Source organism: Oratosquilla oratoria, chromosome 39 (assembly GCF_046742065.1).
Source record: "Oratosquilla oratoria isolate Oo_2021 chromosome 39, ASM4674206v1, whole genome shotgun sequence".
Taxonomy (NCBI): domain Eukaryota; kingdom Metazoa; phylum Arthropoda; class Malacostraca; order Stomatopoda; family Squillidae; genus Oratosquilla; species Oratosquilla oratoria.
Window position 1 is genome coordinate 41,533,879 of NC_134815.1, and position 12,528 is coordinate 41,546,406.

A 12,528-nucleotide genomic window follows, 5' to 3' on the forward strand; every position below is an offset into this window, starting at 1 on the left:
TGTCACTGAAATTTGTACCGATTTATGTAGTCATTGCCTCATATAGGAGATGTTTGGTAGAAAAAAATATATAAGGAATTAATATAATTATTCCATCCTTTCAGGCTGACCTCTCTGCAGTAGATCGCTGTGGACTAGAAAATAACATCCAGGTGGTTCTCTTTGGGGAGCTGGTCATCCTCCAAAATTCCATTGTTATTATTGCCAAGGTATTGTATTCTATAATTTTTGCTTCAGAACCAGTGCTTATAAACCTCTTCAAAAGGGAATTGTGATTTATCTGTTGTTATGAATTGTACCTTGTTTTCTATTCTGTCTATACCAAGGCCTCTTCCCTTATGCAAGAGAGGTAGCTAGCCAAGGCACACCCATTCTCATCGATTTTACTCCCATCCACCACCCACTTGTTTCCCACTTGTTTTCTATTGAAATAGAAATATGATTGCTTGATATATGTTTTTTTTTTCTTGCTTATTAAGTCCAAATGTATGTTAGTGTCATGCATACGAATACTTGATTCATTGCAGATTGTAAAGGAATGCAACAGCCTGGACATGACAGAATATTACAAGGCCATGCAGAATGTGCAGCATCAATTCCCAAGGATCCTCAAATAAAGTTAAAAGCCCCAAAACGTTATATAAGCAACCCCACCAAGTGGATTTGTGATGCATTAAAACTACCCAGTAAGATTAAAAGTTTTTATATTATACTTGTTTTGTTGTTGATGGTCTGTGGTACTCCAATACCTGAAGGGCCACCTTTTAATGGGGTCTAAGTATCACCCAACGAAGTGTGTGATGAGATACTTCACTCGGACCTCGTTTATAAGTTGCCAAGGGTCTTATGCTGGCCTTAAGTTTGTGGAATTACATAGACTGTTGTGACGACAACTAAACTGCCCATTAGTTGAGAGGACCATTTTATGCTATTGAATTTTGTAGAATATGTTTGGATGGTTATAGAACAGATGTGCAGGTCTCCATGCTAATGTGACAGACTTAGCACAGAAGTGTTGGACACCATCATGGCAACAAGTGATGCGTCAGTTGATGAAACCTTGACAAGTGATGTGTCATACAACCAGTCCTTAGAAAGTAATGTTTCAATTGATGAATCTGTAGAAGCATATGATGCTTTAGATGATGAAGCGGTGACTGGTTCCTTTCCAAGAGCGCCAACTCCTCCTCTACAAAGAAGTCCTGCAAAAGGAAGAGCGACATCAGGATGTTCGCTGGCACTAAAGATTGACTCAGAGGATTATGTACTGAGTACAGATTTATGCTCTGAAGAACTTGATGGAGATCAAGCTGGGACTGAAACCAACAGCTGTAAAGATTGCTGTGTAGAATCCAATGAAAATAACTGTAGTGCCACCTGCAGCAACACTGATTGCTCAAGTTCTTGTGCAGATGCAGATATCCACAAGAACTGTGCAGTAGATTCTGTACTGTCCAGCACAAATCAAAGTAACATTTGCACAAGTAACACAGACCTTTTACTTGATAGACTGGGACATTCGTGTGATGGAAATAGCAATAAAGAAAATTGTGGTAATGAAGCGCAAATAGATGTCCTTTGTGTAGGTTGTGAAAAAGATTTGGGGAAAACGAAGATGGGAAACATTCAAGAGTCTTCGTCGAGAAAGAATGGAGATGATGGGGGTGAAAATATTACCAAGAACAAAAAGAGAGATGTGTCAGGGGCAGATGAAACTAGTAAAGTGGAAGTTTCTAAGCAAAAAGTGGACTATGTTGAACAAGACATAGAAAAGCATAAAAAGTCTTCAGAAAGCCAGACAACATTAGACAACACTGCTTGCAAAGGTATCTCAGATACACTGAATGAAAATGTAAGTAGTAAATTTGACAGAGAAAATAACTTCAACGATTCAGTTGAGTCACGTTACAAAGACGAAAAGAACCTAAGTAGTAGTTTAGAATCCTTAACATCGAGCAACTCCTCAAAGGACAGCTCAGATGTTACCAAAGATGAAAAACCCCAACAATCCTTTTCTGCTCCTCCTACTCCAATAACTCCTACTGCAGAAGTTCATAAGTTGCAGAGGCCCACCAGCAGTTGTAGAGGTCGGAGAGTCTCATTCCCGGAGGACGAGACTCGGCTAATTACCAGTTACTTAGAACCTGCTAACCCATGGAAGCACATGAACCAGGTCACAGTGGACGAGATTTCAAATGCTTACAAAACATCTTGCGATAGGCACAAAACAAGACCTCTTCCAACTGTAATGCAACAGATCATGGCACTTCCCCTTGTTGGTGGGCGCGTTGAGTGCCTTAGCCTGAAAGGTCATCGTTTAGATATAAGCCAGTGTGAGGGTCTAGAAGAAATATTACGGAGAGTCCAGTTCAAAAGTTTGGATTTGGAATCATGTTCCTTAGATGATGACACTGCAATTCCTCTCTTTGATATGATTGAATATTATGACACTGCAACTCACCTTAACATTTCAGGAAATTTCAAGATTAGCATACGAGGATGGCAGGCATGCTCACGAATGCTAAAGCGCACACCATCAGTTGAGTATCTTGATGCACGTAGCACAAATCTAAATGAACAAAATATGCCCATTTTAGGCCGTGCCCTGCGGTTAGGGGCGAGACTACATACATTGCATCTTGAAAATTGTAATCTCACAGGGCGTCCATTAATTATGTTATCTGCAGCTCTTAAGCTGAATGAAACATTATGTGAACTCTATCTGTCAGACAACCGTATTGGTATTACAGACTGCATACAGTTAGGCAATCTGTTGCGAGCCAACACACACTTGCAGTTGTTAGATCTGCGTAACAACAACGTGCAAGACAATGGATGTGCACACATATGTGAAGGTTTGGCAGAGCAACCAACAGGGAAAGGTTCTGGGCTGAACTCCCTGGTTCTGTGGAACAATCATATGACTCACAACTGCACTGTGCACGTATCCAAAATGCTCATTATCACCAAATCCTTAGAAACTCTTAATGTTGGGATGAACAATCTTACTTCAGAAGGAGTCCTGAGATTGAAGGAGGGTCTTATGAGGAATAGAGTCCTTATTCGCCTAGGTCTTCAGGGAACCAGGTTAAGTGATGAAGGAGCAGTAGCCTTAGCAGAATATGTTGCAGACAATCCTACAATTCAACGAATTGACTTGAGGGAAAATCCTATAAAGGTTGCTGGACTGATGGCTTTATCACATTCCCTTAAGATGAACACCACTGTGGTACAGATGGATTTGGACACAGATCCAAAAGGAGAACCAGCTCCCGATTTAGTGGAACAGCACAGAGCAGCTCAAAAAGAGATAAAGGAACTGTGTCAGACCAACCAGGTGCAGATGCATCTAAGGGAGCAGGAGAAAAAAGCAGAAGCAAAAGTTGAAGAGGATCATGAAGATGTTTGCAAAGATTCTAAAGACAAGGACAACCTTAATCAATTGAATTTGAACTTGAGAAAAATTTCACTTACATGTGATACACCAACCCCAAAACCGATCTTAGTAGAAAAAGTTGAACAAGCAATAAAGGAAGAGGAAGAGGAGGAGAGAAAGAAGTATTCCAGTCCTGCTCCTAGTCCAACTCCCAGTCCAATGCCGAGTCCCCTCAAGAACCGTTTCAAAGTGTTCAGAGTTGTTGAAGAAACAACTCAAGACTCTCATACAACTACCACAGCTCCTACAGTAACAAACTCGTTGTCACAACCTTTGCAATCCTTGAGCAAATCTGCCCCAACCACAACTGTGCCCTTTACACCTGTACAGCCAAACAGCTTCCAAACTGTTGCTACAGTTCAACCTCAGCAGTCTGTTTACAGTAGAAGACCAAATAGATTTAGCCCAGGGGGAAGGTTCACAGTGACCAGAGTTTCTGAGCCATGTGGAATGTACTCTTCTAGTTTGCCTGCATCACCTGCCAAAGCAATACCAAAAGTGGATGCTGAAAAGCCCAAAATAGTAGTTTCATCACCTGTGAAAATAGAGAGAGGATTCAGTTTAGATGAGACATGTTCTCAAGGTAAAATGCTAGAAGTGAAAGAAAACAGTGAAAGTGCTGACACTACAGTTGGGAAAACGAGTGACAATTTACCATCAGCGTCTCCAGCTTATCTTTCAGGACATTTTGTACGACTAAAGTCAGATAGCAGTGATAGTGACGATGTGTTTTTAGACTCTAGTAAACCTGAAGTCAAAGAAAGTAGTGATCCCAAAGATAGCAGCATGCCAAGCAATGCTTTTGCTTCAGACACTTTAGGTCATCCAAGTCGAAGTGACCTTACTGATAGTGGGTTTATGGACACTAGTTTTACAGAAAACAAAGAAACATTGGCACTTCCAAAAGTGTCACAAAAGGTTGCCACTACTGAAGGTGATGCTGATTCATTATTGAGTTCTTCCATTGAAAGTGGACAGGGTTTATCAATGGAAAGTGGACAAGTTGTGTCAAGTGAAAAAAGTGACGTTTCTCGGGTTACTCTTCTGCCACATCCTGTGGAACCAATCAAACGTGCCCCCCTCGCTTCAATGGAAAATGGTAGCTTTGACTCGGACAGTGAGGACAGTGACCTCCTTACGCAGTCCTCGGACTCCACCCATAGTGATGAAGTGAGGATAGCAACTGACCAAAACAAGCCATTGGTGGCTTGGGGGGCAAAAGCCGAAGGCAACAAAGCTGATTCTCCCGTAGTAGTGAGGGAGGGATACCAGGAAGTGAATAATGGAAATGTCTGCAACGAGGCCAAGGATGCCAACAGCAACGACAGTCAAATGGAATTACAGACGAGACACAACTGTATCAAGTGAGGATTGTGTTGGTGCTGTTTGCCAGGACCTTTCTGTTGTAGAATGTGATGGAAAATTGGAAGAAATTGCCAGTAATCAGTCTACCCAGAGTGTGGAATAAATGGGGTTAAATGCAGAAAGCAAATAGGTGTTCTATTAAAGTGAATAATGATGAGAGGATATTATAATGTGATAACATGTGATGGGAAATTATTTACGTATGTGTGTATATATATATATATGTATATATATATATACATACGCACACACGCGCGCACGTGCGTGCATACACACACACACAAAATACAACTAGATAAGTACACACACACACACACACTTACACACACACACACACACACATGCACACTAGTCCCTCCATATATGCAAGTGATGCATTCCATATAAAGTGAATTCATATAAAGTAAATGCTGTACTTAATTCACACTTTCATGTAATACAACAAAGAAAGTACCTCAATATATGGTACCATAGTATGTAAAGTAATAATCACATACGTCTTGCATAACTGAAATTTGTACACAGAAAATGGAGACTATGTAGAATAGTGTTGTCACATGTGAACTTACATGATGAGAGAAACCTGTAATGAAGGACTGGTATGTATGTATGTGTTTGTGTATGTATATATATATATGTATATATATACATAATATATATATAGTTTGTATCTGAGTATGCATGTGTACATGTTATTGGTGTTCATATCTGTAAAGATGCATTTTTACTCATACATACATGATTTTGGATATGTAATGCATGTACATATATAATTGTATATATAATTTTTTTTTCTTGTTCTCTTATTCATACAGCTTTCTTATATGATTGGAAATTAATCTCGACTCAAAAAAGAATATTGATCACTTCTACTATCCCTGTGAACAGCCACCATCCTTAAATCTCTCCTTTTCCACCTTTTGAGTGCATTAGTGTCCCCAAGGACAGGAGTTCTTGTTATTGCTGACTAAGTACTAAATTTCTTAATTTTCTTTTCTTTCTGTGATTGGCTTTTTCATCCTTTTTTGAAAGTGTGTATGCTGTCTTGATCATAGACACGAGAATAGTCACAGTTCTTTGAGAAAGGGAGTTCCAAACCATAGCCTTTACATCTGAGCTTCACCATCATGGCCCATTTCCAATACGTAATGGTTCTAGGATGATCAAATGCACAACAGAACACCAAGACTACAAAGTTGAAGTATATTTTATCATAGACCCTAGGCCCCCACCCCCTTTTTGTAACCATTTAATGCTGTGATGTTCATGCCATCATCCTACTTTTGCCTACATGAACTTTTAGCTTTTTCCTCTCACCTTCCCACACTTTACCACCAGCTGCCTTATGCCTCACATTTAGCCACAACCTCAATTTCATCCTCAAACAACAACTGGCTAACCTCAAACTTTCTTCTATTCTTAGTTGCCATCTCCAAACCCTAACCACATTTACGTATTGTATACCCCCATCCATGTACATGTTGAAGAATCATGGTGACATTATACAACTCTGGTGTAACCCCACCTTCACCTCATACTATTCACTCTTTCCATTCCCTACCCTAACATAAACTCTACTCCTTCCATTACAATTTTTTACTGCTCTCAGGAGATTTCTCCCTATCCCTCACATCTGCAACACATCCCTCAATGTTTTCCTATTGATCCAGTGATGTACCTTCTCCAGATAGATATATTTATCTATATACCAAAAGCCTTAGAAGCCATTGTAAAGGAGGTAGCCAGCCAAAACATACCCCAACCCTCCACCCATCCGGTACCCATTTGTTTTCTCTTTTATCTTAGTTCTTTGTGGATGAGGGGCCATCCATGCTCCCCCCCCCCCCAACTCTGCCAGGGTCAGAAATAATGCAGCAAGACACAAGAATCCAGATAGAAACTCAAAAGACATCCATAGCTTTTACCAAACTTTCTTGCATATCTGCCTTACTATGAAAATTTGGTCCACCCTCTTCCTTCCCTTAACCCACACTGTTCTTCACCAGTTACTCTGTTCTCCTCCAAATCCCTTCAGTTGAAACCCTTTGTAAAGTGACACTATACCAGCACTCGTGACACTATACCAGCACTCCTCCAGTCCTCTGGCATGTTCCTCTCCCTTAGCCACACATAAAATAATCTTATTAGTTAATCCACAATAACTGTTCCTCCCTTTGTCAGACACTTCATTTGACACCCATCTAATCCAGGTGCCTTACCAGCTTTCACCATTTTCAATGCTCATATTTCATTATACTTAGTCCTATTATTTTCTTCCCCATCACAGTCATTTTCCGAACATCTCCCACTGCCTCAATAAATCCTTCTGTAACCACATTATTTCTTATAAGAAGAATTTGTTTATACATACATACATACACATACATATACCAAGGCTTTTTCCCCTTCCAAGGGAGGTAGCCACAAAAGGAAAGGCATAAAAACACTCCCACCCATTTCATCCCTAAATACACTCCACACCCCTCCCACCCTTCCTCTCATCTGAGCACCTCCTGGATGACGGGTCATCCCTGAACCCTGCCCACCGCCCTGGGTCAGAAGCAGTGTCGCAAGACACAGTACATCCACAGCAAGGCCGCTTCATTTAATCGGCGACCCCCCTCTCCGTCCCCCTTTGCATATAAGGAGAGGACGGGGAGAAATCCCTTCGGGCTGCGTCAAAATTTACTCACACATACTACCCCACCCCCCCGCCTATTCCTCCTCATGTCGTCACAACATCATCCATATACAACCATTCTCCACTCACCTCTGTCTTCCGTCCTCTCCCTTCCTATATATCTAAAAGTTTATGAACAAATTAGGTTTGTGGGAATTAATTGGTAAATAAAAGTTCATTGAACAGAATTTCCCCATCAGAATATCTTGGAATATTCAAGGGAGCATGCTATGTTAGCTTGATATACTTAACATTCTTTGGCACACCCACTTTATGATGCACAATTACTCCATTTAGGGTTGCCAGCTGGGTAAACTAGATTTCTTCCCTTGACATCTGCATATTTCAGTACATTGACAAAATTATGGAGTACAAGTCCAAATTGTTGCTGCTTTTTGGTTTTTCACATCAGTATAGTCATGATTGCAGAAGCAAAATGTAGTGCATCATCTGTTAAAAGCTCATTATATAGAAAATGAGGGTTATAAGTTGGATAATAGTGTTGAATTGTAAACCGGGAAGTGGTGGGAGTGAACAAGCTCTTGATATTGGGTCCTGCTGTAGAGCCTCTGCATTCAACAAATCCCAGAAACACAACCCATCTTACTCTTACCTCCATTACATCTGTCTGACTGCACCCATTTCCTTTTCCTCTCAACTGGCTTGCTCCCCCTCCCCATCATTCTTCTCACATCTTAAACATCTTTCCTTACTTGTGTTCCTTTCATTCACTTCCCCAAGTCTGTTTTGCAACTGGACCACATAAGCTCATTTCTTCTCTTCCACCACCAGCCTGAAAGGATATTTTTCATGTCTCCTATATAAATTTCTCAATTGGGTGAATGTGTATGTGTTGAGGGGAGGGATTAAACTAGTTATGGTAGTTGGACCCAGCTGGGGAAGTGCTTTGTCATGGTGCATGGCCTTTAACCTGAGCATTGTGACCGAAGACCGGGATTACCTTCCATCCACAAGGTACTAAGATGGGAGGGAAACTGGGTGTGAGGTGGGTGAAGAATGAGTGTATGTGAAAGTATAACAGATAAATAAGCTGGAAAGAGAGGTAGAAGATAGAGTGGATCAAAGAATGCTGAGATGGTTTGGGCATGTGGAAAAGAGGAAGAAAAAACTAGCAAAAGGAATATGGAAAGAAGAAAAAGATGGAGTAAACTTGATGGGAAGACCAAGAATGAGATAGGATAGATGGGGTGAAGGGGGATTGGATGCAAGAACTTGGAAGAGGGAATGCAAAAGGTAGGAGTGAATGGAAATTGGTTGTAAGTAAACAAGGAAATGATGTGGCTGAATGGAATGTTCTTCTTGTCTGGTTGGCACTGGCACAGGATTCCATGAGTTGAACACCTTTCTTGCTTATTACAATTAGGTGAATACAGGAATACTTTTCTTAGTCTAACATTGTCCAATGGGCCACTTGCAAACCACCATTTCACCACATGGGGCAAGCATTTATGGAGTGTGCAGCTAGGGGCACCAAGTGCACCACAGTACTCCTCTCCAGGGAAACAAAGATCGATTAACCTCTTGGTGGAAAGGATATGGAATTTGTAGTATCAGCAACTGTAATGAGGTTGTAGGCAGAGTAGTGATGATGACAGCAGTGGTGGAGGAAGGTAAAAGGCAACAGTGGAAAGGGCAGCAGGGTTATGGGTGGTGGCAACCACAATGATAGTGGCGTCAACAGCAGCAGTTGAAGCTGCAGATGATGGTCACATTTCAACACTGACATTCAGGATAATGACAGCAAAGGTAGATGGGTTAGGAACAGCAGTAGTAGTTGTGGGGAGCAATCACAAAGTGGCATTGATGTTGGAGGTGGTGGAGGCAATAGCAGTAAAGGCAGGATGGTACCGGCTTTGACATTGAGGACAGTTGCAATAGCAGCAACACTGGGTCAGTCCTCATATTTCATGGCATTGGCAGTAGGAGAGGAAAGTTCACATGGGGAGCGGTTGCAAGAACACGTGGTAGCAGAGACACAGGATATAGACAGTTATGCCAGTATGGAGAATATTAAGAGAGATACCTGTAGACAAGATGTGGCTTTCTTTCAGTCTGGCATGTTTTTCATTGGCTACAGTGGAGGCACAGGGTAGAGTAGTGGTGGGTGACAAGGACAGTGGCAGTGGTTGTGGCAATGGTAACATCATTGCCCTGGGCTCCATTGCTGTCATCTAATGACATGAATTTGATGTAGCTGTTGTGATAAACGATTGTAGCATTTTGTATGTACTGCATAATTGATGTCAATTTAATTCAGGAAATAATATAACAGCTAAACACTCACCCACTGGAAGATTTGTGAACTGGCCCATGCTTAGCATGGCATACCATATAACCTCCCTAATGCACACCAGAAAGGAGTGAGCAACCATAACTGGAATTAGGGCTACTAGAACTGTTGGACATTATGCTCTAATGCCTGAACAGTGTCACAAAATTCTATATTGTGTTTTGTACATTAAAGATGTGCAGTCAATACTCATGTGAAGTATGAATAAGTGGATTGAGATTGATTCTGGCCTACCTTTTCCAATTAGCTGCTTGTACATACATATGCCAAAGGCTTTTTCCCCCTTACAAGGAAGGTAACCAAAAAACAAAGGCTCACAAACCACACCCACCCATTCCATTCCCACATACTCCACTCCCCTCCACCCCCCTCCCTCCCTCTTATCTTGGCTCCTCCTGGATGATGGGTCATCCAATTAGCTGCTTATAATCTCATAATTATGGGTATCATATAATAGAGGCTATTTCCATTATTGTGTTTGGTTGTAAATGTGTTTGCATGTACTCATATGTATGTATGTAATGTTAATGTGTTTGTGTCTATTTAATTTTTTATTCTTTCTTCTTCTATCCACTATTGGAGAAAGCTTGAAAAAAATGGGTCAAGGGTAAAAGAACCCCCACTCTTTAACCCTATTTCATATCCTTATCATTCCCCACTTTAACTCAGGTGCTTCAGCACACATACACACACTTGCACACACACTAGGTAAATACACAAAAAAAAAAAAAAAGATCCGTCCAAGACTAGAATATGCACCAACTCTGTGGTCCCCACATAGAGTGAGGGATACATACAAGATTGAGAGAATATAAATGGCAGCAACCAAATTGGTTTCCAGCCTGGTAGATAAACCATATTAGGAGAGACAAAAAGCAGTGGGCCTGGCAACATTGAAAGATGAAGAGAAAGAGGTGATATGATTACAGCATTCAGGGATAGACTACATTGACAGAAATAGAAATCTCTTGAATAGGGTATCAGAGCAAGTTAAGGAACACTAAATGTCTAAAGGATGTGAAAAAATGCAGTTTTCCATTCAGGTTTATAAGTAATTTTTATAACAGAGAAGGTGATATACCCCAAACTGGGATGATACATGAATTCAAATCTAAATATGATTGGAAAATAAGGATAGAGGCCAAGTTGGAGCCATACATGAGTTTGAAGCTGTGTGATAAAACAGAGTAAGAGACAGGACCCCACAATCATTGCTCCTTTCCTATATACTACAGTTAGGTAAACAAACAAGAACACACACACACACACAAAACCTATACTAATATGTTTGCAAATGATGACAAGGTTACAAGAAGAGTGAAGAATGAGGTGGACTGATAGCTACTACAAAAAGATCTAGACACTGTATTTGTATGGAATCAAGAATGGAATATCAATATCCATACCAAACAATATGAAGTACTGGAAAAGGGCATTACCTCAAAAAGACCGTATTGAAACTATTCCTTGTGAAATTAATCTATTATAAAGGTAAAAGAGACAATTTTGAGAGTGTCAATAAAAGACTGGACAGGTATATCAGTAAGATTGTGGAAGAGTCGTAAGAACTTCTGAAAATATTGAAGTGTGTTTACACTATATTAATAAAGAGATTATAAAAAAATTGTAGAAACCCTAATCCGTCCAAGACTAGAATATAGTGCTCAGGTCACTTAAAAGGATAGATTACATTGATAAAAGAGATCTCTTGGTTAAGAATGGGAGGGATTCAAGAGGTCATGAAAACAAATTGAAAAATACAATGTCAAAGGGATGTGAAGATATGCATTTTTTTGTATAGATGCATGAATAATTGAAATGGCTTAGAATGCAATATAGCCTAGACTGGAACAGTACATGAATTTCATTCTAGGTATGATAACTGGAAAACAAAAAGATATAGCCCAAGTTGGAACTATATATGAATTTGTAGCTTGGTCTGGTAATTCGAGAGTAAGGGATGACCTCAGGAGCATTGCTCCTTTCCTGTATACTACAGTTAGGTAAATGCACACTCATTCACTCACATAAAGTCAACTTTACATTTCTGTTCTCATCTTTGTGTGTGAAGTTGGTTGTCCATACTCACCACTGTCTGTTTACCTCCCAGTCACAGTTTCTCTATATTTTATACCATTCTAAGCACTCCAACACTATATTCTTCCGAATATCCTTTATTTTTCTCCTTGTATACTTTACTTTTTTCCATTTATGTTCCCATTGTTATTTAGATTTTCAAGTATTTCTTCCTTCACATAACTTCTTCCTATATCAGAAACTGGTTTGTCTCTCTTCCCAATCTGCAACATGGAATTATTTTGCCAGGTTTTTATTTTCCTTGAGTGAATATGAAATGTCCTTCCTGTTCTTGACTATCATATTTTTCTCTTGGTTATTTTCTGTACTTAATCTTATCCCCCAAATTATAGCTGTCATACATCTCGAAATTTTTTATCATCATTTGCTTTGTCTCGCCTCTTGCTTTTGGTTTTTCAAAATGTGATTTCTCATGCCACACTTATCAATTGTGCATGACATTACAAATAATAGATCACCGACTCCACATCATAACAATAGTCATGCTGCTGTTGCCACTCTTGTTTTCTCGCCTACCCTTTACGCTACCTCCCTCCCCGTAGGCTTTTATTCACTTCCCAGTTCTGGTAATGAAAGTTGTCTCTTAACTTTTTAAATGTAATCATATATTTCACTTTACTTTCCCCATTTCTCCAGATG

At 40.1% G+C, this 12,528-nt stretch overlaps 2 protein-coding genes across 3 annotated transcripts in view; both read left to right on the forward strand.

Moving 5' to 3' along the window:
* The window catches only part of l(3)neo43 (cytochrome c oxidase assembly protein COX16 homolog l(3)neo43), a 71,578-nt gene that overhangs the window by 39,193 nt on the left and 19,857 nt on the right, over nt 1-12,528 (forward strand). The window contains exons 4-5 of one of the 2 annotated variants that reach the window (XR_012965898.1): nt 105-209; nt 528-686. The exons of the other annotated variant lie outside the window; for it this stretch is intronic. The gene's annotated coding sequence lies outside the window, so the exon portion shown is untranslated. The remainder of the gene's footprint in view (nt 1-104; nt 210-527; nt 687-12,528) is intronic. 2 annotated transcript variants of the gene reach the window in all.
* LOC143020367 (uncharacterized) lies at nt 693-7,160 on the forward strand. The gene has a single exon (XM_076176741.1). It carries the CDS (start codon nt 1,028-1,030, stop codon nt 4,802-4,804), a length of 3,777 nt encoding a protein of 1,258 aa, XP_076032856.1. The 5' UTR covers nt 693-1,027; the 3' UTR covers nt 4,805-7,160.

Coding starts and splice junctions, on each gene's coding strand:
- LOC143020367 (XM_076176741.1), top strand. CDS start 1,028: ATGGCAACAAGTGATGCGTCAGTTGATGAAACCTTGACAAGTGATGTG.